General features: G+C 41.7%; 5 protein-coding genes across 7 annotated transcripts; 1 reads left to right on the top strand and 4 right to left on the bottom strand.

Moving 5' to 3' along the window:
• Nucleotides 1-643: 643 nt before the first annotated feature.
• On the top strand, nt 644-14484 carry LOC115771298 (paramyosin, long form). Of its 3 annotated transcripts, XM_030716922.1 has the most exons (9): nt 644-1028; nt 1564-1620; nt 3957-4043; nt 4104-4270; nt 6070-6941; nt 7010-7137; nt 7205-7317; nt 13232-13847; nt 13922-14484. In XM_030716922.1, the coding sequence occupies exons 1-9, from the start codon at nt 906-908 to the stop codon at nt 14396-14398; spliced, it is 2640 nt and encodes an 879-aa protein (XP_030572782.1). In that variant the 5' UTR covers nt 644-905; the 3' UTR covers nt 14399-14484. The 3 variants fall into 3 exon arrangements, with proteins under 3 accessions (XP_030572782.1, XP_030572785.1, XP_030572784.1); XM_030716925.1 differs by lacking the exons at nt 644-1028; nt 1564-1620; nt 3957-4043; ... (4 more) ...; nt 13232-13847; nt 13922-14484 and adding exons at nt 8094-8175; nt 8257-8358; nt 9101-11196; XM_030716924.1 differs by lacking the exons at nt 644-1028; nt 1564-1620; nt 3957-4043; ... (2 more) ...; nt 7010-7137; nt 7205-7317 and adding an exon at nt 9104-10202.
• A 1578-nt stretch (nt 14485-16062) lies between these two features.
• On the bottom strand, nt 16063-16562 carry LOC115771218 (chorion protein S16). The gene is made up of 2 exons (XM_030716819.1): nt 16232-16562; nt 16063-16151 (listed from the first exon to the last, which is right to left on the bottom strand). The coding sequence occupies exons 1-2, from the start codon at nt 16560-16562 to the stop codon at nt 16063-16065; spliced, it is 420 nt and encodes a 139-aa protein (XP_030572679.1).
• Nucleotides 16563-18904: 2342 nt separating this feature from the next.
• On the bottom strand, nt 18905-19604 carry LOC115771217 (chorion protein S19). Its single transcript, XM_030716818.1, has 2 exons — nt 19572-19604; nt 18905-19486 (listed from the first exon to the last, which is right to left on the bottom strand). The coding sequence occupies exons 1-2, from the start codon at nt 19584-19586 to the stop codon at nt 18905-18907; spliced, it is 597 nt and encodes a 198-aa protein (XP_030572678.1). The 5' UTR covers nt 19587-19604.
• Nucleotides 19605-20975: 1371 nt separating this feature from the next.
• On the bottom strand, nt 20976-21496 carry LOC115771165 (chorion protein S15). The gene is made up of 2 exons (XM_030716747.1): nt 21422-21496; nt 20976-21360 (listed from the first exon to the last, which is right to left on the bottom strand). Exons 1-2 carry the CDS (start codon nt 21431-21433, stop codon nt 21022-21024), a joined length of 351 nt encoding a protein of 116 aa, XP_030572607.1. The 5' UTR covers nt 21434-21496; the 3' UTR covers nt 20976-21021.
• Nucleotides 21497-22458: 962 nt separating this feature from the next.
• Nucleotides 22459-23271, bottom strand: LOC115771151 (chorion protein S18). The gene is made up of 2 exons (XM_030716723.1): nt 23070-23271; nt 22459-23002 (listed from the first exon to the last, which is right to left on the bottom strand). The coding sequence occupies exons 1-2, from the start codon at nt 23082-23084 to the stop codon at nt 22505-22507; spliced, it is 513 nt and encodes a 170-aa protein (XP_030572583.1). The 5' UTR covers nt 23085-23271; the 3' UTR covers nt 22459-22504.
• Nucleotides 23272-24510: the final 1239 nt, after the last annotated feature.

Here is a 24510-nt window from a genome sequence, read left to right as displayed (position 1 = left end):
CGCTATATGCATGAAATATGGTATGTGAACCCGGATTGTTATACAATATACAAATATTATGATTGTAAAAAATGAATGGAAGAAAAATAAGAAAATAAATTGAAACAAAAATAAAGAATTTGTTCGATATTTCTTTCAGCTAGGAAGCTATTTCAATGTGTATACACAAACCGAAAGGCAGATACACAAAATAAAAGCCACAAGGCGCACACACGCACACCTGCTTATGTGTGTACGTAAATGACATCGGCTAATTACAGGTAAGCAAAAAAGAAAAACAACAACAACTTGGAGTTTATTTTGGGTGCTCCGCAAGCTGGCGTGAAAATGCGTTCACACTAGGCGGCAAGAAGCCAAAAAAAAAAATCAAAATCAAAGAATTTTCCACACAACTGAGCAATTAACACGCCCGTAGCAAAGGCCCGAAAGCGGCCCCTAAAGGGAAAAACTCACTCATTGAAACGAAAACGGCTCGGAAAATGCTCAGGAGGAAAAACTGCCGAAAATAAGCGGATAATTTGAAAGCACACTCAAACGAATAGAATGGAAAGAAGAGGAAAAAAAAAGTTGCGAGCCGAATGCCGAGTTCTTCGGATTTCGTTGAAATAGACGAATTCACTAGCGACCCGCGACCAAATAAACGAAATACTCTTTATTCGAACGACAACGGGATCTCTTGTTCAGTAGATCACCAGCCTTACTCCGACGTTTATTACGAATTATTCGGTGACTCGGTGACAACTACACCCAAACTGCGTGCGGTGCTGTAGAGATTTGATTGAAGGGAAAAATTCTAAAAAATAAAAATAAAATCAATTTCTATTGACGCGACACAAAACGCGTAACGAGCGAGAATTTTTAAGAAATCGGTAGAAATCAATCTGCATAATCTGACATAGAACAAAATGTCGTCATCGCAAGCTGTACGCTCCTCGAAATACTCCTACCGGGCCACATCCACTGGACCCGGTGGAGCCGATGTGAACATCGAATACATCACTGACTTGAGCTCGCTCTCCCGCTTGGAGGTAAGGATCAAAGGATCACCGGATCAGGGGATCAGAGTGCAACTGGATACGCTCGAGAAAAACTGAAACAGAAAACTCTACAAAAAAATAATAGTGAAAGATATGCCAATCGATTGCAAAAATATCTTCAAGTTGTTTAAATCGAATGTATCTGTGCCTAACTGACTGCAAATGTATCTAAACCTCGTAAAAATGTAGATATGTATGTGTATATACGCACAAGTATGTATGTATATATATATGTGTGTGTGTGCACCCGCCGCGTTTGTGTGTGGAAATATAAATTTCATTTCGAGCAAAAATTTCTAGATACATATATATACGTGCGTACCTATATATATACATATGCGTCGGTGAAAATTATGTAACAAGCACCTACGAGATACACATTGAAAAAATACGATAAAAAAAAATACATATATGTATATTTGAATTTTGTGCAAAAAATAAAACTCGAAACTCGAAAACTTGTGCGAAAATAAAAATGAAAACCTCAATTTCAACATGAATACAAATATGATATATTTTCTTGCAGGATAAGATCCGTTTGCTCCAAGATGATCTTGAAGTTGAACGTGAGCTGCGTCAAAGGGTAAGTTATCAACTATTTATAACAATAATATCAAATAAATATTAAAATGGGAAGTAGTAGAAATGTCTAAGACCCAAATTCCAGGCAGATTACATTTGCGTTCTTTAACAAAACCTAAACGCTGTAAGTTTTTCTCACCTGCTTAAGGGCGGCCAGAGGAAATTCCTGGGGAAGCGAAAGCGGGATGCAAACGATTTTCACTTTTGTCGCTTTGCAAATGTCACCCTAAAAACAGCAAAATATGTGGAAAAGCAAAGGCAGCAAAAAAAAAAGCAAAGAAAAACAAATTAGAGAAAAATCAGTACAAAATAGAAAAGCCGCGTAAAACTAGCGGCAAAACAATAGCTGAACAAATCTTTGCACTTAAAGAGAGACAGAGCGAGAGAGGCTAAGAATAAATTACCCTTCGAGAGTTGTCCGTCGAACAAAATGATAATGATGTGCATTGAACTTCAATAGCTGTTTGGCTCTAAGGCGGAGCCATCAGCCAAACACAATAACAAATGATAAATGATTTTTCATTTGCATTTTCAATTTGCTTTTGCTTTTCCGAACAAAAAGTCAGGCAAATCAAAGCAAAACACAATGCAAAATGCAATTGTTTTTACTTTTTGCATATTTGCATTTGCAAAATGCCGTGCACTTCATTCATTGTTGTTGTTGCTGTTGTTGTTGTTGTTGTTGTTGTTGTTTTGTTGGGTCCCCAGTCTGTTCCTGTTTGGCATTACAAATTTAGAAAATGCGGCCCGGCCCGGCCTGGCCTGGCCTGGCCTGGGCCCACGGCAACGCCGTCGCATGGATTTGTTCGAAAGCAAGGCGTTTGTGTGTAAATACATGTGTATATTTATATATATATTTTGTGGAAATAATTTTAATTACTTTTGCTTTATGGATCAGCAAACTCACACGCACACTCACACACACACACACACTGTCTCACACAAACACACACACTCACAATATGGAACAAAATGGCTAAAATTAGCGCACGACATTCAATACACAGGCAATGATTAACTTGAGGCAAACAACAAAAATATGAACAAACGCGGCAGCAGCAGCAGCAACAACAACAACAACAATAACAAATAGAATAGAAAATAAAGTAGCCAAAAAACATGATCATCATCAACATCATCCTCATCGACCTGCTCATCATCATTAGCAAAGAGAGCCAAGCAAAAGACTAAAAGAAAATTCGCTGGCACAGCTGAACAATTTTCTATGTGGGCTGTCTTATACATATATGCAGCCGTGTGTATGCGCATGTGTGTGTGCGTTCATTTTAAATGTGTGGGAAAATTAAATAATTTTCTTGCACATTAAAAGTTTTCACAGCAGACTGTCTGCCATACACACATAGCTAGGCAAAAGTATCTACAAGATACATATGGCGCAAATGGATTTACGTTTTGTACTTACGTGGCCTTTGCAGCAGCTTTGCGCTATAGACATGATATTAGAGCTGATTACACATACACATACACATACATACACACACCCATACATAACACACACACACATTGCCAAAGCTGCTGAAAAATCGATCTCTATAGCTATTTTTTCACAGCCTCTCGCACTTTTTAAGCACCTGGAACTCATGTATAATTTTCAATGTTGCAAGCAGCCCAAGATGCACACACAATTCAAGCAAAGCAATGGCTACATATTTAAATTTCACAGCTTAACAAGACTCGCATGTGCCCCAATCCAATGCAGTTCCACAAAATTGCAGCTGACAGCTCCCAATTGCGTTTCACCAGAAATATATATATATGTAGTTTATATCACATTCTTTTTAATTACCAGAAAAAACTATTCGCAAATTTGCAGATCTTAAATTAGGTCAGCAGCGTAGAACTTTTGGAGGAAAAAAAATATACTATGTTTGCAGTTCGAGTGAAATGCGTATAATAAAAATTCTTTAATGCCTTTTTGGAAATGCAATACATATGCAAACACACATATATATATATAGATATATTTATATAAATGTGTGTGTGTGTGTGTTAATGCAGAGCTGCAGCGCGATATGGAGGCGATAGGTATAGGTATATATACCTATAGAGATCTGTTGGCATTATGCCATTGTTATTTTGGGTGTTACATGCGCATAATTATTTTTGACTGATTAATTTGATTTATATATTTTATGGGCCGTTTGAATTTGCCGCAATGCATCATGGTCTGTGCATTGCGTGTGGGATGCCTGAAAACTGGCCTTAAAAATAGATATGCAGAATTATGAAAAATTACAATGATATATCTATGAAATGTGTGTCTTAGCCAATTACACAAAAAATTTTAAGCCCTAATCTGTTTAAATTTATTTGCAGATCGAGCGCGAGAAAGCCGACCTCAGCGTTCAGGTCATACAGATGTCCGAGCGTCTCGAGGAGGCTGAGGGTGGTGCTGAACATCAAGTGAGTAACCCCATATAATAAATCAATCAGTTTATACTATATTGGCGTCTATTTTCTCAGTTTGAAGCCAACCGCAAGCGTGATGCTGAGCTCTTAAAGATGCGTAAGCTGCTTGAGGATGTTCAATTTGAATCTGAGGAGACCGCCACGCTTTTGAAGAAAAAGCACAACGAAATTATTACGGATTTCCAGGAACAAGTCGAAATCCTAACGAAAAACAAGGCTAGGTAGGAGCTCGAAAAAAAAAATCACCCACTCACAAGCAACTGCCATGCTTCATCAACCTCGGCCTGCTGGCCCCAATTTCGATATATGTATTTCCTTTTTGACCCCGAAATGTTGGCCAAACATAAACATGCAATGTTCATGTTATTGTTTATTGTTTGATGCTGTTGATGAAGTGGCGTCAGCTGGCGCTGACTTTTCAATGTCTGCCGCAGATCAGTAAATTAGTAATGCAAAAATAACAACAACAACAACAGCATCAAGTAGAACAACAACAATAGTGGATAACCTTGCTTGGCCCGCTGACACCAAAAGTGAAATTTAGTTCATAAACAATTCATCAAAATTGCCATGACAAGCAGAAAAGCAGAAAAGCTGAAAATCCGAAAAGCCGCAACGGGAAAATATTCAACTTGCATTGCTTGCAATTTCTATTGACACAAATTTCGTCTGCAGCCACAAAAATTCAGACAAATGTGGCATAAGCAAATGAACAAGAAAAACCATCGCATAGACACTCTGCTCTTTGCTACTCATATTTCCAAATCAAATATCCAAAAATAAATTGCAAAGGAATTTCGTATTTCAAAATCACACTCGCTCGCACTCAGCCAAATTCAAGGCTGTGCGAGAGATCACAGCGAACACGCGGCGTATGCGTAATGTGAATGATGCCTGTTTAACTTCCTGATTAAAATCCAGTTAGTCTGCATTCAATTTGCTTACTTTTATCATTAATTTTTTTTTGTAGATCGTTCTGCTACGTTCTTTGCTCAGGTACACAAAATTCTTGTCTATGGGCGAGGTGCGCCCGAGTGTGCGCACTTTTGCCATAGACAAAGCAGTTTTCTCGCTCGCGCCGCGCCGAAGCTTCAGGCAAGCTTTTTGCTACACACAAATAAAAACAGAAAATTTTTCAACGTTTTCCGCACGCACGCAACCATATGTTATTCCACAACAACAACAAAAACAACTCAGAAGAGTAGCGCATATTTTGGCATTTATTTTTAGAAAATTTTTTTTAATTTTCATCTACATTCTTGAGCGTTAAGTAGAAGAGAGAGTCGCATTGCTCTTCTTATTATTGTTGCTGTTGTTGTTGTTGTTGTTGTTGTTGTTATTTCTCTCTCATTTGCACCAACGCCCGATCCAAATATGTCTTTGATTGAATCATATTCAAAATGTGATGATTGTTGTTGTTGTTGTCTCTTTTCGTCCAATTGAAATTTTATGGAAATTCGATACGTTTTTCGCCTTTGCAACTTGTAGATGCCACAATATTCAATATTATTTGTTAATTATTTCTCTGACAAGCGCAAAGGTGACAAAATGTTTGGGATTTCCTTAGAATTAGATTAATTGAATTCTATTATGAAATTAAAATAGCTTGCTTCCAGGCACATGCACTTAACCTTAAACCTTTCAGCTTTCGCCTATCGATCGTAGAGCTTTCTGTATATAGTTTGCCAAAATAAAGCTTTTTGGGCTGCAGCCTGTGCTTTTATTTGGAACATTCCGGAAAGCGGGCACAGTTAGCGATTTTCGATCGGTAGGCAAAAGCTTGCAAGCTTTAGAGCTCTCTGAAAGCTTGGTTTACGCCGATCTCCGACCTAAGCTTGCTCCTAGCAGTTTTCAGCTTTTGGCAGCTTGGCCATGCTCTATAGAAATCACAGCTTGGCCGCTCTTCAATGCCGATCTCACAAGCCATGCCTAAGTATTGAAGCTTTAATTAGCTGAGCTTTGATTGAACTCGAAAGAAAAAAAAAACACAAAACCATTTTGCTTGATCGAATGCTTACAGAGCCGAAAAGGACAAGGCCAAATTCCAGGCCGAAGTCTACGAGCTGCTCTCCCAAATCGAATCCTACAACAAGGAGAAAATCGTTTCGGAGAAACATATCCAGAAATTGGAGATCTCCATTAGCGAACTGAATGTGAAGATCGAGGAACTGAACCGCACTGTCATCGATATCACTTCGCACAAATCTCGCCTCTCGCAGGAAAACATTGAGCTGATCAAGGACGTCCAAGATCTCAAAGTTCAATTGGACACAGTCTCGTTTTCCAAGAGCCAAGTCATCTCCCAGCTGGAGGATGCACGCCGCCGCCTGGAAGACGAAGACCGTCGTCGCTCAATGCTCGAATCTTCGCTGCATCAGGTTGAGATCGATTTGGATTCAACTCGTTCTCAACTCGAAGAAGAGTCCGAGGCGCGCATTGACTTGGAACGTCAGTTGGTCAAGGCCAATGCCGATGCCACTTCATGGCAAAACAAATGGAATGCCGAAGTGGCAGCCCGTGCCGAAGAGGTTGAGGAGATTCGTCGCAAGTACCAGGTGCGCATCACCGAACTGGAGGAGCACATCGAGAGCCTCATCGTTAAGGTCAACAATCTGGAGAAGACAAAGACCCGCCTCGCCAGCGAAGTGGAGGTCCTCATCATCGATCTGGAGAAGTCCAACAACAGCTGCCGCGAACTGCAAAAGTCTGTCAACACCCTCGAGAAGCACAACATCGAACTGAAGAGCCGTCTGGATGAGACCATTGTGCTCTACGAGACCAGCCAGCGCGATCTGAAGAACAAGCACGCCGATCTCCAGCGCACCATCCACGAACTGGACAAGGTCAAGGATGCCAACGGTCAGCTGGGCCGCGAGAACAAGAAGCTGGGCGGTAAGTAGACCCCTCATCAAATCTTTGAATCAAACAGTTCAGCTAATTTCTCTAATCTTTCTGTTCAGATGATCTGCATGAGGCCAAGAGCGCCATCAACGAGCTGAACCGTCGTCTGCATGAACTGGAACTGGAGCTGCGTCGCCTGGAGAACGAGCGTGATGAGCTGACCGCTGCCTACAAGGAAGCCGAGGCTGTAAGTTCTAAAAAAAAGTCCACTTGCCCAATGCCAAGCAACAGCTCATTTTTCATATACCACACAGGGTCGCAAGGCTGAGGAGCAGCGCGGACAGCGTCTGGCCGCTGACTTCAACCAATATCGCCACGATGCCGAGCGTCGTCTGGCCGAGAAGGACGAAGAAATTGAGGCTATTCGGTAAGTGTCGAGCTACTAAGACCCCCCTGCTTGTGGAAGTTGCATCAAATGTCGGCGCCACTGGCACGAAAATCTACAAGTTTCTAGTCGGAAGTGCCCGACTAGCAGATACTATGAACGAAGAAGCTACCTTTTCCAAAATTCTAGCTTTCTTCAATATATACAAAAACGGAGAAGCAGAGAAACACAGATAAACACGCACACAAATGCACGCTGCTTGCCGCGCAGTCTAAGCTACGGTTCAGCTATTCGACTTTAATCGGTGCTAAAGGTCCTATCTAAATGAAATGATCAGAGCTTAAGTATGAAAGCCAAGTGTGTGTAAATATCAGAGTGGGGGAAATGGGGAAGTATCCAAAATGGTGTAAAACAATGTATCAAAATCGAAATTAACCGATCTTTTAAAAATAAGAAGAGATATAAACAACGAATATATAAAGACACTTACTGCGTATGGTATGGGAGATTATGTTCAAACTTCTCTTGCTTTGGAAATTTCCAAGATCGACGATTCACTTGCTCGAATCGGCCCAAAATTCCAGTCATGAGTTTATACTTGTGATCCGATATGCTTCCTTCTGCCTGCACAAACACATCATAGCCATTCCACACATTTTCAATGGGTATAGAGTTGCAACCTTGTGGTTTCCGCTGCCAAAACGGAAGCATTCGCGCCAATGAACAAATCAATCGATTGATTTGCAATCGTCGCCATTGCCAAACAATTGATATCAAATTGACCCATTTAGCAATCAGTACGATTTTTACAGTTGCGCCAAAAGCAACGGACACTAGAATTTCCCAAAGAGCAGCAGCTCCTTAAGTCCTGCGCGGTTCAAATCCATAGAGAAGTAGCTGGTTCGAATACTTATATTATAATGAGGTAGTCCAAAGACAAGACCCCAACTTTAAGAATTTTACGTTGAAATATTCATACAGAAAATTGCGCAGTTATTGTGATTACATAATTGGGACACTGAGTGAACTGACACCGACCAAAAGTTAGCCAGTCTTAAGACTGGTTGAGTTCCAAATAGGTAGGTGAGTGAAGAAGTAATATTATGAGCCAATTGTTGAACTTGGCAAGTGCTTGGGCTTTGAGAGATCAATGGCAACTGCTTTTGGAATAAGAAAAAAATAAGAACTCCTAGTGCTGTACAGTTGAACCTCGATTATCCGAATTATCCGGATTATCCGGAATACATTAAAACATTCACAAATGTTTTTAATTTTATAATTCTCTTTATATTGAAACTTGTTAATGGTTATCTTATGCTATTCCTTAAACTTCATTTACCCAAACTTTGTTTAAGACAACTGATGTTATGCCTTAGTTATCCGTAACTATCCGTTATCCGTTAAGAGAAACTTATCGCTAATAGAGCTAAGGATAAAGCTGAGGCATACTTCAGGTAAATCATAATAAATCAATCAAACATTTGGGTTAATAGAGTTCCGGATAAACGAGGTTCAGCTGTATTTTCAAACAAAATTTTCTTTCTTTTTTCCGATTCAAAAGAATTTGTCTATTGCGTAAAATGTGTGACATTTATTTTTTGTCAGAGTCTATGAAGACGCTGCCAAAATGAATCAATCATAGACCAAAAAGCACAAACATTGACTGCCAACAGATACAATGCTCAGCATGATGATGATGATGATGTTGACAATGATGATTATGGTGATGTTGTTGTTGGTACATTGTCGTCATTATGTTGATGGCATTTTTTTTCTCGTTGTGGCAACACCAACAGCTGAACAAGAAACTGCAATCTTTTTATAGATTTCGACAAATTTGAAAATTTATTTGCGAAGCAGCAGCAACTGTTGCCCAACTGAGGACTGCGAAAGCGACAGCACAAACAGCAGCAGCAGCAGCAGGCGACAAAGCGACAAAGCGACAAGGCGGCGACAAAGCAGCCCAGCAAAATTTAGCTTTAATTAGAGTATTCGTATAACTAAGCATACTCGCACTCCCCTTACCCCTTTTCATTCCATTCATACCACTGCCACGCCCCTTAACTAAACACACACCCAAAAATGTCGCTGGCCCTGCAAAAGCGTCCATCGCGCTTCCGTCATGCAACAACATATGACGACAACTATGGCTATACCATGAATTTCTATCAGCCCATGTTGGACTATTTGGACGCAAAGGCGAAAGGCCTGAAGGTGCAGCAACCGCATCTGCCATGGAATAGCGAACGGGGCCTAAAGCAATATCGCTCCTCGAATACGGTTAGGCATTATAATGCGGATGAGATCGTACGCCTGTCGCGCACCTGCGCCGCGCGGGCCGATGAGATTCTGCTTAGCTTTCGGGCACAGAAACGATCGCCGTTCAGTGTGCAGAAGCTCGTTGACGCAACGCGTGTGGGCAAGCACATTGAACCGGACACAGTTGTTGAGAGATCGCGCCAGCGTCGTCGTCGTCGTCAGGAGGAACTCGAGGATTTAATAAAGCACGATACGTTAAAGATATTGCAGCGTGTACGCAAAATAGAGCTAGATAGCGAATTTGATCAAATGTCTGACGATTTTAAGCGTTCGATACGCGGCAAGTCCGCCAGTGCCATTGCCCAGGCGCTGCTCTCCGAATCGGAGCGTAACATCAAAAGTGCCAAACAGGATGAGGAGAACTATATAGCCCAGACCATGATACGTTCGAGTCGTGCCGCGTCCCGTGCGCGTTCCACGTCGCCGTTCGATTACGTCGCGGGCGGCGGCGGCGGTGGTCAGTTCCGGGCCCATGCTGTGCACATGGAGCTAATGGATGACCGCCTGGTCGATAAGCTCGATCAGCGCGTCTCCTCGTCGCTGCACAATGTGAAACGTCAGCTCTCGACGCTGAATCAGCGCACCGTTGAGTACTACGCGGATAGCAGGTGCGGTATAGAGGATAAGTGTTGGATTTGTCGCAAAGTGATGCGCACACATCCCAAACTCAAGGACTATACCTATATCTATTGGCAGCACTAACATGTCCCATCATTTTCCCAGCCCCCCAAACCTAACACATCCCGCCGCCCCCCTCCACATGCAGCTCATCATTTATCATCCATCCATAATATTGGCATAACGAATCTCTGGCGTTTTCAATTAGGTTCTAGCCCAGACAATTCTGAATAAATGCGAACATGTTTTTTTTTTTGACGTGTAGCTCAATCTTCGTCTCTTTTTTTTTTGGCTATAACCGCAATCCCTAGCCCGCAATCTTAAGTGATCATTCCTTCCTCCAACTCTTCTGCTCCTCCTGTGTTTTTTTTTTGTGTCTTGTCTGCGAATTTATTTTCGTTTCTAGACGCTTCTTTCGCATTTCCCTCATATAATTCATGAGTTTTTGGCTTGAAAAAAAAAAAAAAAGAATAATAATTCCTATGTTTTCTGTTTTCGTTTCCTTCATTTGATGTTGGCCAACACTGGCCGTGTATCCATTGTTTGGTCGTGTGTAAATTATTTCTGCTGCAATTTCATAATGTTCGTCTTGGCTAATTGCAACGTTCCGCTGACTATTTGGCTTGCCATTTGCAGCTGACCATCATAATTGTTTATTATTTAATATAATTTTCCTGAAATTTCGGGGTATTGTACAAATTGTTCACAAATTTAAGTTGAGGATTTTCGTAGTGGGCGCTAGACTTGAATTTAAATTTAAATATAGCAACAGATTGAGTAAATCTTGGCAGGGATGGGAATTTCTAGAAGGTTTTGATACTTAAAAATTATTAATAATATTTTTAATTAAATAATTGAAAGACTAATTCTATAAATTTATGTTTCTCTCTTGCTGCTGAGTTTTTAAAAAGTATCTGGAATAGAATATTTAATTATAATTTGTGTCCTGACGCAGGCAACATTTTAAATACGAATGCACATTGTCTTCAAAATAAATATAAATATATACTTTCAATTCATTTAGACACGGTTTTTGCACCTTTGAAATTGCAATCAATGCAAGCACTATTAGGTACATTAAAGTCTAATGGATCTTATTTCGCACCCGCACACAAAAATATCTTTCGGGCAGGTATTTTGGGTTGGGGGTTTTGCCTATTGTTTGACGTGTCCTTCAACAAATAATATCTTATTTTATTTTTCTCGCACTAAAATTGATGTGCATGACAGCGAAAAGCAAGAGAATAAAGAAAAAAATTCATCACATATTTCTGCGTAGACAATAAACATTGAAAACGAGGCAAAAAATTAAAATTAAATGAAAAAATACTTACGTTCGCAAAGCAAAACACAAGCAAAATACCTTGGCAACGCGACAACAAAGAGCGCACATAGATTAAGTAACTAAGAAATGGGCTACGTAGTACACTGAAAGAAAAGAAGATGACGAAAAATTAGAAAGGCTAACAACATGTGCAAACTAATAATGCGTGCGGTACGTTAAGATAACTTGGTAAAGATTTAAGACAGTACATGGTTAATATAAAGATGAAAGTTGAAATAGGGTTGGCGAAATATACTGAGAATTCGCTGCTTTAATTTATAAGAACATTTCTAAGACATATATGTAATAAGAGTTTTGATGATAAAGGGGAAGACTGCTTAAGATCGTAGATATATAGACCCAGCAAAGAACTAGAGTTAGACTTCGATTGGAAGCCCCATTACAGATTAAAAGCAACCAGGTTTGATTGATATTGAGATAGAATTAAAAATATAATATATTACCTTACCTAAGATCGTATTTATGCACCCAACTATGAGCTAAAGAGAGATATTGCTTACTTAAGATGAGAGCAACAGGAGAATCCATTTCAGACATTAAATAAGAGATGATCGACTGAGCTTGAAAACGATTCAATAATGGGAGATATATAGCTTACTTATGAAGGTAATCATATACCCAAATACGAGTACGAACTAACTGAAGAGACCTCATATTGAAGATTTATTTGAAAAGATTATGTTCTATATGCAGATAGAGTTAGAGGTCAGAACTGGAGATCTTGCTCTTAAGATCGTAGTTATATACGCAACTACGAGCAAGACGAATTTTCGGAGTAAGATTTCTAGATTGCAGATTTAAAGATTTAAAGAGAAAGTTGTTAGACCAAGATTAAGATATAATAAATGATGTGAGATCTCTAGCTTACTTTAGATTGTAGATTATATATATAATATCACATTCAGAGCTTTCTCAATTTCAGACTGTAATTAAGCGATGATCGTCTAAGATTAAGATATCGTTAATGGTTATACACATATTTTAATAAAAATAGATCTATGAGTAAGGGTTTGGTGTTAAGTGCCGCACTTTGACTTAGCCCCAGCTGAGAACTTGCACTTAACTTGTCAAATGAATCAACTGTTGATTACAATTAGTCGAAAAACAAATTTTTGGCAGCACTCGACAACATTGGCAAGAGTAAGAGTATTAGCAAGCCGCTTTAAATATATATATACAATGTATATAGTATAAGAGAAGAACCGCGTAGAGAATTCACCTACGCCTAAAATTAGACGCATGATGCGATCTGTCACAGACGCAGTTTGTATTTGGGCCCGTGGGTAGCTAAGGTAGTGCAATGCTTGGCATGTAAATGCGCTATTTGTGACAAGTTCGATGTCTTTATCAAGCGTATAAATAAAAAAAAAAAATGCGCCGAACAATGCGATTTTTGACAATGCCACAAAAATCAGCAAACAGCCAACTGCCAACAGCAACCGCAGCGACAGCGGCAGAGACAGAATCGAGCTGAATGCTGAGTGTTAAGAAAATGAATTTTGTGGGTCAGACATTGGGCCAAAAATAGCGCAGAATGCAAGCGAATGAAAGCGACTTCGAGGTGAGCTGACAACATTTGAGGGCAACTTCCAGCCGAGCAGCTAAATGAACTTTATAATACTCTGTTTGAACTGTTTCTGACCAATTGGGTATATATTCTGTGATTTCCTTTAGCAAGCAGACGAGCATTGAGATCGAACAGCTGAATGCGCGCGTCATTGAGGCGGAGACCCGGTTGAAGACCGAGGTGACCCGCATCAAGAAGAAGCTGCAAATTCAGATCACCGAGCTGGAGATGTCGCTGGATGTGGCCAACAAGACCAACATCGATCTGCAGAAGGTTATCAAGAAGCAGTCGCTGCAGCTGACCGAACTGCAGGCCCACTATGAGGATGTGCAGCGCCAGCTGCAAGCCACCCTCGATCAGTATGGCATTGCCCAGCGCCGTCTGGCCGGTCTCAATGGTGAGCTGGAGGAGGTCCGCTCCCATTTGGATAGCGCCAACCGTGCCAAGCGCACCGTCGAGCTGCAGTACGAGGAGGCCAGCACACGCATCAATGAGCTGAACACTGTCAATGTTAACTTGGTATCGCTGAAGTCCAAGCTGGAGCAGGAACTGAGCGTTATCTCCTCCGACTACGAGGAGGTATCCAAGGAGCTGCGCATCAGCGACGAGCGCTACCAGAAGGTTCAGGTTGAGCTCAAGCATGTCATCGAGCAGGTGCAGGAGGAGCACGAACGCAGCATCAAGCTGGAGACCATCAAGAAGTCTTTGGAAGTCGAAGTCAAGGTAAGCGCCAACTCTCTGCGAGATCAATGCATAAATAGATTAAATGTTGATGCTATACACATTTCCATGCACAGAACTTGTCCATTCGCCTGGAGGAAGTGGAGCTGAACGCCGTTGCCGGTAGCAAGCGCATCATCAGCAAGCTGGAGGCACGCATTCGCGATCTGGAGCTGGAGCTGGAGGAGGAGAAGCGCCGTCATGCCGAGACCATCAAGATCTTGCGCAAGAAGGAGCGCACCGTTAAGGAGGTGATGGTACAGTGCGAGGAGGATCAGAAGAACATCATATTGCTGCAGGATGCGCTGGACAAGACCACTGCCAAGATCAACATCTACAGACGCCAGCTGTCCGAACAGGAGGGCTTCTCCCAGCAGAGCACCACCCGTGTGCGCCGTTTCCAGCGTGAACTGGAGGCCGCCGAGGATCGCGCCGATGTTGCCGAATCGAACTTGAATCTGATCCGCGCCAAGCACCGCACATTCGTCACCACCTCCACCGTGCCCGGCTCTCAGGTGTACATTCAGGAGACAACAAGAACGATCACCGAATAGATGATCACTGGAGACGCCCACACAAACACACACACACACAAAACACAAACACACACACACATTAAACACACACAACCAAACAGCAGCAACATTTTATAATTTAAAAAAAAGTAAAGCAACAAATAACCGACAACAACAGGAACAACAGCTTTCAGAAAGAAATGCAGAAAATGCAGTCAATTTTGAGATTTGAAGATATTTGCTTGAGAAAACTTTTATAATTTAAATTTTTTTCAGAGCTTGCGAGAGTTCGTATAGGTTATACATTATAAATACATAACACTACACATCTCCTATCTATTTATAATAATAATATTTTGAAGTTCATGTAATTTAATTAAAATAATGAACCTAAAATCATATATAAAGAAGAAAAAAAAAACAAACAACAAATAAAATTACCAAAAAAAAGTAAAAGGAAAACTACAGAAGTTTTGCAGCGTTAGAGAGAGAGAGCGAGAGAGCGAAAGAGAGAGAGAGAGAGAGGACGAGAGTTTGCTTATAGAGTTGGCTGATTAAAATTCAAATGAAAAATAAATGAAATAAATGAAAAATATGCAAAGATCAACCAATCGACCCAACAAAACGAGTTACCCGAGTTACAACCGCTTCTGCTACTTGTTTTTAGTTCATTTTATGTTTAGTAGGTAAATATCTGTGTGCTCGTAACGAATTGATTTTACAAATGATTAAAAGAAAAACGATTAAGAAAAACTGAGCAATTTTCATATTTTTACTTTGTATTTTGCAATAAAAACTGAATTTACTTATATAATAACAACAATAACAACAATAACAAACTCAAAACGAGTTGTGTAGTAATTGGGAACTATCACATAATGAAAATTGAGAAACAAACAGGAAAAGTTAACTAAGTTGAGAAACACAAGATATTTGTCATATGTGTAGAAAGAAACGCCTAATTAGTCGACTTCAAAGGAACTGCCCATCATTTGTAATACAGAAGAATTCCTTTTTGATATATGAACAACAAAAATACAGGTTCGAGTCCTCGTCTGCTGTATGGCTGTATTATTGTCGTGGCTAATTAGAAAAGCTAGCTTGTCAGTTTGTAACTTCAACTTAAATTAAAATTAATAATACTATCAGATCACATATTAGTAGCTTAATTATCTCGATGATATAGTCATTGAGGGAGCTGAACAGGGAAGATGCAGATTCGAATCCCCGATGAAAGTATGGATGTAGTATATTCTCTTGCAAGAACATTAGAAGAGTTCAACTTTAAGCAATTGAATTGTTTTAAGTAGTCATGTTGAACAACAAAGATCCGTGTTCAAATTAATGAATGTCTGATTTAGAAAAAAAATCCTTCATCATGCTGAACCTAGAAGAATTCTATTTTAAGCAAGTGGATTGTCTGAATGATCTTTGAAGGCAATTGAACAACGAAGATTCGGGTTCGATGAGGTTTAATAAATGGATGTAGTCTTGTCTAAGCTACTTTAAAAAAGTAAGCTTGACAGTTTGTAACTATACCCTCAATATTATTATAATATTTAATAATAATAAGCCCATTATGTTGAGGATTTTTATCACTCTCCCAGCTCCCATTAGAAAAAGCACACATATATCAATTTACTTTAAACTAATCACTATTTATTAAGACTTTCAGGCAGCTGGACACCAAGGTGACCAATAACTTAGGCAGCAGAGACAGCCAGCTTGGAGCCGGTGTTCAGGGTGACAGTCTTCTCGCCATATGCACCGCCATAGCTGTTCCTCTTGAAGACTGCAAGTGGAAAATTCAGGGAAAAGTCGAGCTTTAGCACGCAGCTCAGGCTGTGTTGGAGGGGGCGTAGAGTAACTAACCTGGATCGATCTCGGCGACGAAGGCGCGTGGTGGCAAAGCAGCGGCATAGAGGTTGTCCAGCGGGCCGTATGGCTTGACCAGCAGAGGCTTGCCCTGTTCCCAGCCATAACGGTTCAGTGCATACCAATCGGCACCATCCAATTTGGCGGAGGAGGCGGCAGCGCCGGCAGCATTGGTGAGAGCAGCCGCTTGAGCCTCGGCGGTTTCGACGGGCCTAATATATTCGCCATAGCCGCCGCTGCGGTAGCTGTTGCCGCTGGGCCTGTAGGCCAGGCAGACGGAGAAGCAGCAGGCCATCAGGCAGAGCAGACGCATGTAGTTGACGGACATGTTTGGATGGTGCGAGGAGGTGACACTTTTGAAAACTAATTAACAATTGCGCGTGGCCAAATTGCTTTTATAGCCATTATATTTGAGCTGGCCAGCGATTTGTGTGTGCGCTTTACGTGACCAAAACCCAGTCGAAGACCCCCAACCAAACCCAGAGTCATGACGAAAACACTTTGGGGCTGAGCTGGTGGGGCTTGCAGCCGGCGCATCGCACCAAAATCCCATTGCCCCGTGTGGCACTGATAAGGCGCCGCAGCGCACTGACGCAGTCATCTTCTTCGGTTACAGAGTTCGGTTTTGGTGTCAGTTTACTCTTAAAAAGAAAAAAAAAGTAAAGTGCTCGTCAAATTGGCAACAACTCGACCACGACCACTACAATGACAAGGCAAAGAGTCAGTGGCTGCTCCATTGATATCGACTGCCCCCTGCTCGGCACGCTCGGCTCGCATTTGGCGTGTGCGGTATCTGGTCTTTGACATGGCTACCTGTCCAACAACAGCATCGCCGCTGCTCAATGAACCCCAGCATCAACTCGGCTGCGGATGCATTCGAATGCACTCGCAATTCGCATTCACCAGCTCTGTGTCATCGGCGATTCCAATGTCGTAGATAGTTCGATTCGTCGATCGGCCCTGCCCTGGCCATTGTCTACTTCTTGCTACCTCTCTTATCTGTGCAGCATGTAACTAGCTTGGCTGATAATCGAACTGCGTTCAAGCACAGCAGCTCTTTACTTTAGCTCCAAATTGAGTGAGTGTATTGCGTGTGTGTGTGTGTGTGGGAACCACATAAGTGGTAGGTTTTTTTTGCAAACGTGAGGCGCCGTTTAACAAGAAAGCTTTAAGCTTCTTGTAATCATAAAAAGTACAGTAGAAACTCGTATAAGAACAACTGGTAAGGTTTTCTTATAGGTAAGACCGGATGCCTACAAGACTCATATGTTTTACAACAAATAATAAATAGATTTCTACTTTGAATCCAAGCTATGAATAATATTTGTTAAAATAATAACAATATATATAATAATAATCATTATGAGAATAATGATATTGATAATAAAACAATAATAATGATAATAATATAACAATAATAATTAAGCATATTCATACCTAATTTTCTGAGATAAATTTATAAGTTTAGAGGGTTATTTTTACTGCCAGATTTATTATTATGCCAAGACTTTAGAAAATACTTTATAATAATGAATAAAGTTTAAGCTTTCATTCATTATAATGATTGCAGATGCCAAAAAAAAATTGCTACCTATGGTTAAGCAACATGAAATAATAAAGGTTGCCATAATTAAAGCATTGAAGTTGATTAGAATGAATTGGTATCGACTGGCATGATAACATAATATGGAATAACGATTTTAATTTTATGGGAGAGCATCACGCTCGTGGACAGCAGACATACTATAACCAAGGCGGAGTTGGTTCAAGTCCGAAATTCCAATTAAAGTTTTGTTATGAGTTCGGCTTAACAGAAATCAGTTTTCATTTGTGAACAAAATATGGCTTGGCTCACAACAAAAAGAATTTATGGGTAATTCGGCACCAAAGTATAAATAGCTTTGTCGCCAGACATTGCATTTATGCCATGTTCGGCATATGCCAATTCTGGGTAGAGCTCAACTTTAGCCCGCATTTTCCATATGAAAATTTGCACTGCTAACAATATTTTCAGTAGCGGAACGGGCAATTGTCAACCAAAAATTAAATGTTTACTTTAAAATGTTAAGTATATGAGTCGCCAAGGCTTAAAGAAATGCCTGGCTTTAGGAAAGTGGAAAACCAGCTTCAAGCCCAAGTTTTAGCACAATTTTAAATAGAAGCTGCTTTGTTGAAATTATTATTAGTAAGATTAGAAAAGATATGCAAGAAATTATACTTTTCAAATTGAAAATAAATAATAATAATTTTACCCTTAGCTCAACTTAAACCTGCGAACTTATTGGCATAAATTATTTCCAAAATAATTTGTATAAATTTATAATATGCATAGGCACGGGCACGCTCGGCATTCCCAATTAATTTGCAATCAAAACTGAACTCTATGCGAAAACAGCTGCAGCTGCTGCAGTTGGGGCTGGCAACTGGCCAAACATTGGCGAACCAAACCAACTGCCAGTTACCGGAACCATTTATCTGACCCAACTCCCCCATTGGACCCAAGGCCACACACACACACACACATTATCAATACAACATTTGGGTTTTGTTTTTTTTCTGCAATTTATTATTCACGCTGTTTTCACAACGAACTCTGCCATGTTACTGTGCTGAGCTTCACGTTTGGGCTGATTTGGAGAGAAGTAGCCAAGAAGGGAGGGGATTGCTCCTCTAGTACTTGGGTCCCTCGTTGTGGTAGCCACCGTGGCTGCCATAGTTGTTCTCGGGCAGGTACAGCTTGGCAACTGGGGGAGCGGCACGCACGGGCAGCACCACCTTGGTGTACTCTGGTGGGGAAGCATAACGGCGGTAGCTGTTCTGGCCGGGGTACAGCAGAGTGGCGCCAGCGGGCTGGACGGACCAACGGGGACGGCCATAGCCGCGCTGGTGGCCGCCATAGTTGCCACCATGGTTGCCGCCGGCGATGTGTCCGCCATAGCTGCCGCCGCCGACGAGGTGTCCAATGTTTCCGTGTCCACGGCCGTATTCGTTGTGGCCGCCCTGGTAGCCAGAGTCGAGGAGGATCGGACGCAGTTGCTCGCTGCCGCCATAACGGGGACCGGCAACAATCTCTACGGGACGCTGATCATTGCCACCGGCAGCAGCGGCGCTCGATGCAGCAGCAGCGCTGCCGTCTCCACGCTGGCCATAGCTGGAGATGCTGCGGTGGTGACCGTAGCCGGGGCCGCCGTGCTGGCCTCCGTAGTTGCAGCTGCCAACGGCGAGGCAGACGCTGATGAATACCGCAAGAGTCTGTGTGTATTGGAAATCGATGCTTAAAAAACTGGCGACCAACGGAACGGGAAATGGGCAGACGTCGTCATGCTATGCTACTTACGGCGAACTTGTTCATGGCTGTGCTTATTGGATTTTTTTTTGTTGTTTTTGGGCGCTCGCTGCTTGAAACAGTTGGCACAATTAACAAACCAAATGCCAAGCACACTTCTTTATATAAGCAAAATAATTGAAGCACTCGAAACGTGATCTCGCTGCGAATTTATCACGGCGCTGAGTTCAGAGCTCAGCTTGGCTCAGTTCAGCTCGGCGTCGTCTTCATCTCGCTGCAACGGTGGGCGGTTGTTGATGTTCTTCTTCTTCTTCTTGTGCTGCTGCTGTTTTCTCGTGGTCCAAATCTTGCAGCTCGATATCACAGCCCACTCAACCACCTCGAGCTGCTGCTTGTTCGCCCGAGACTCTGCTATCGCCGACATTCGAATGCTGCACGGCCGACCCCAATACATTGGGGGGCTGCTGTGCTGTGATCTCTCTCCCTCTCTCTTGAGGTGCTCCAAACATTGTGCATGTTTTGTTAAATGGAGCTGTTGCTTCGTGTGAGCATGCAGCTGGATAAGCACAGCGGCCTCTTGAAGCTAACTGTGCTCTATTTGGGCCCAAAACATTTCAGCTGACAATTTGTGGATTAGTGAAAACTGACTTGAAAAATACCAGACCATTTTTTATACGATTATAATTTTGTCATGAAATGTGTAAAACATAGAAAACAGCCCATTAGGAATATATATTCTTGGTCAGCAAAGCTATTCACATGAAACTTAGCCTAGGTTCGTCTTTTTGTATAATCGGTCGATAATTAAGTTTTTGTATAAGAACTTGTTTGTTATTCAGAAAATCTTGACCAAACATCAACAACATTTTCACTATTTTTTCCACATGTAAGATAATTCTTCCCAATATTGGTCCGCTATATTATATAGCTGTGCAATATTCGGTTTAAATGTGTCTTATGCAAACTTTACAAAAAAGTTGATCACACTTGAGCCAAGTCTTAGCAGCCCTCGGACTGCTATATCATATAGCTCTGGGGGGAAAAAGTTTTCTGTATATCGAAATACTTTAAGCAATTATGAACTTCAACCAAATCCTCCTTTTCTTTCCTTTCCTTTCCAACTCTTTTCAAGCGTATCTGCATCTTGTCCAGAATACAGCTTTAGTCTACTAATCTCTTGACTAAAGACAACTCTTTGCATATATAAACTTCCATCAAATAATTAAGAATTGCTTAAATTGATGAACGAGTTTTTGAGCCCCATCGTTCCTAGTCGTTGCTTCCACCCGCTAATCCCAGCTGCAACCATTTAAGCCCGACGCTCAAAAGTATGTCACACTTTGTGGTGCAGATAGACCCGACTGAAGACAACTCTTAGAATTTGGTTTTTTGTTCAACATGCTCCGCGGCTTTCAGCGGGTTTCTTTTATTTTCTCAACAGTTGCTGCTTGAGCTGATCCATTGAACAATGAGGTCATTGGCTCAATTGGATGTGGCTGAGTTAATAGCCACCACGTCCATAGCCACCGCGGCTGTGGCCGTTGTAGCTGGCGTCCAGATCGTAACCGATGACTGCAGCCTGCTCGTACCTGCCTGGGCGGATGCCAGCCGAGGCAGCGGCCGCAGCGGCCGAGGCACTGGGGTTCGATGAGCGCGAGTACAGGGGCTGCGCATAGCCGCGGTTGCCATAGCCCTGGTTGCCATAGCCATGGTTGCCATAGGAGCTGCCGCCATAACCAACCTCCTGAACGTAGGCCACTCGACCACCTTCATAGCCACGGTTGCTGCCATAGGGATTGGCATTGATGCAGGCGACCAGAGCGAGGACAGCAAATGCAATCTGTTATTGGAGGAAACAGGATTAGTCAGCTATCCAGATGTCCAAGTCCAGGATTGCTTACCAGGAACTTCATGTTGAACAGCTAGTTTTGTTGGTTAGGTTAATCAATCAAACTATGATTTAGCTGACCGCAACGAGCGCTTTTATATGCAAAAATTAGACTGGATATTTACGTGACACTGCCCAAATAAACACTTTAAGTAACCTATATACCATATAATAATAATTTCTATGGCAGCGATATTTCATAATTCTAACCAGCAAGCACATAAGACAACAATTATTGGCGACATATTATGTACTTGGCTCGTATTTCGTTGTCGTGTCTGGCCAACAATTATAAAATCGTTCGGTTACGCGATGTTTTCCATTGTTTTCACAGTTTTGATAATGCCAGGGCAAAAAGCCCGACCCACTCCGACACAAGCTCGGCACACAGCGCGAAAAACAAATTAAGCATTTCGTGAGTTCTCAATGAATTCACGAGCGGAGCGCGCGACTTTTGTAGCCCCATGTTTAAAATAATATATTATACTATTTTTTCCACTTACACAAAAATTGCACGTTCCTAGGGCTAAAATTTAATAAAGCCAGTCATGGACTGGACTTGTAGCTGTAAACATGGGCCGCTCGAGACCCGCTCGAAAAGAAACTCATGAACTTTGAATGCAAGAAAACACATAGAAAGACATGTGAAGAAGAAGGACTTAACATAAATAATTACTTATGAACATAGACTCTAAATGCATAATTTCACTATGAAACTTTTATGCAAAAATGCATTTAAAAAGATTCCAAATATGCATTAAAAATCAAAGACAAATCTTAAGAGCTATAAATTTATGTAGAAGATAAGCATATTGTGGAATACTCCAATTTAAAAGAAATTATACATATATATATATATATATATACCCACAATTTCAAAGTAAAACTGATTTATGCTTTGCTATTAATTGAACTCAATTAAATAGCTGCAAAGAAGTCTACTTTTTCGTAGGACTCCAAAAACCCAAAGAGAAAATGACAAAAAATTGTTTATGTTTTTATGTTTTGTTGCTTTTATTACTTTCTACTGTCTTATGCGTCTATATAAGTCCCAAGCTTGTTAGCTTTGTATTCACTGTAGCGTTTCTCAGCTCGTTTAGTAGCTGGAGTTCTTGTAGCCGGAGTTCTTGTAGCCAGAGTTCTGGCCAGCCACGGAGCTGGAGGCGGCGGCTGCCGAAGCGCCCTGCGCCTGTTCGCCATAGCCGTAGCTGTGCTTCTGGCCATAGCTCTGCTGAGGGCCATAAGAGCGCTCAACAATCTGACGTGGCTCCTTCCAGACGAGAGGAGCACCAGCATTGGGTGCAGCCAGACTAAGCTTGGCCAGGGAGATGGCCTGACGATCGACGGGCGCGGCGCCATATCCACGGCTCGAGGTGTAGTGAGCGGAGACGGGCACCTCAATGCTGCGGCCGTAGTTGTTGTTGCCATAGCCGCCACCGTAGCTGCCACCACCATATCCACCAGCTGGGACGATAGCCTTGACGGTCAGAGCGGGCTGCACCTGGTAGGCATAGCCGCCGACGGGCACGCTGCCGTAGCCCTGGCGACCGTACGCATTGGCCGAGACGGCGGCGATGGCGCAGACGAAAATGCACTGGAGAACATAATTGTTGCAGATAAGTTGGAGGCTACAGATGGCAGCAGGATGCGCTGGCACTTACCATGAACTTCATCATTTTGTGGCTAATTGGCTTAGTTTGTGCGGTAGCTAACTAATGTCTGGAGTGGAGCAACCAGTTTTGCTTATATACTAAAAATCCAGGCAATGCCAATTCGCTTACGTGACGAATATGATGCAAGTTTGGCTCTAGCAGACGGTCTCTCGTCTGTGCCATGCCAAGTTCTTTGTGTTCCAGCCGCAATCTGAAGACGTCGCCGCTGGCGACGTGCATTTGCCAACCGACTTGGGTCCAAAACTCGCTGCACTAATTCGGCGCGGGTCCAGATAGCGCAGGCGTCTGTATGCTTACGCCATCGTCTGAGAGTGCTCCCTGCTCGTCATTATGCAAGCTGGCGATGACTCGTGCGTGCCCAGCACAGCGAGTGGGCGGCATTTTCTTTGCTTTTTTTTTTTTCTTTTTTTGCTTCACTATTCATCACTGTTTGCTCCACTGTGGCCGAGCTTGACACAATTTCCAGCAAGCGCAGAAATATAGCCAAGGCATTGACTTGAGCTTTCTGCTGCGTTGGTAGAATTTATATACAAAAGCAAAAAAAGTTACGATAAAATTACAATAAAATTATAAACAATAAACAATTAAAAACTATGCAACGGCAAGCACTTTACTCAAATTAAATCATAATAAAACGCTGCAAATAATTTGAAATTATTTTCGAATGCGCTACACTCAGTCACAGCGGCATATTAGTTGGATGAACAGAGCAACAGAATGAGGAATTAAATACACATGATTTATTTCCAGCGAATTATGAAATCGAGTTTGTATTAAGTTTTTCACATGCAGTCCATTTCTTGTATTCTTTCTTGTATATAACATAAGAACAAGTAATTGACTGTGCAGAGAACCTTAAGATTTCTGTTTTAGTAAACATTTAAGCAAGCAAACTGTTAAAACTAGACAAATCTTTGCAATAGATATTATTAAACAATATATAACATCTTGGCTTAGAAGTAAACGCAGTTAATTTGAATAAGATTCCCAACCCCCTATACTCTTCATCACTTCTCTCAGGGTTTTCATCAAATCCCAAATGAGAATGAGAATGAGAATTTTAGAAGCCGATTACTCGAGCATCAATAGCTTGTTCAACAACATACTTAACAGAAGCTGGCCAAGATTGGCAAACAGCAGAGTGCTGCAGCTCTCTAATCTTGATGAGCGACACGTCTGGCTGGCGGCCATGCGACTTTATAAGAGCCGCGCGCCCGTTGGGCCAGTACAGAAAACTTGTTCCCAAAATGCGTAGTCTGTGCTTCAAGGTAAGATGTGGTTTGAACAAAAGCTGTGTGTGTGTGTGTGTGTGTATTGTTATTAAAGCCTGATCCTTTGCAGATCTTACAAATGGCCATGCTGTTGGCGTTGGTTATGTACCAGAAACGCATCGCGAGCGTTGCCGATGCCGAGCAATTTGAGAGCGATT

The sequence above is a fragment of the Drosophila novamexicana genome, unplaced genomic scaffold (genome assembly GCF_003285875.2).
Source record: "Drosophila novamexicana strain 15010-1031.04,08,12 unplaced genomic scaffold, DnovRS2.1 tig00000024-arrow-pilon, whole genome shotgun sequence".
Taxonomy (NCBI): domain Eukaryota; kingdom Metazoa; phylum Arthropoda; class Insecta; order Diptera; family Drosophilidae; genus Drosophila; species Drosophila novamexicana.
This window is presented reverse-complemented; position numbering and strand designations above follow the sequence as displayed.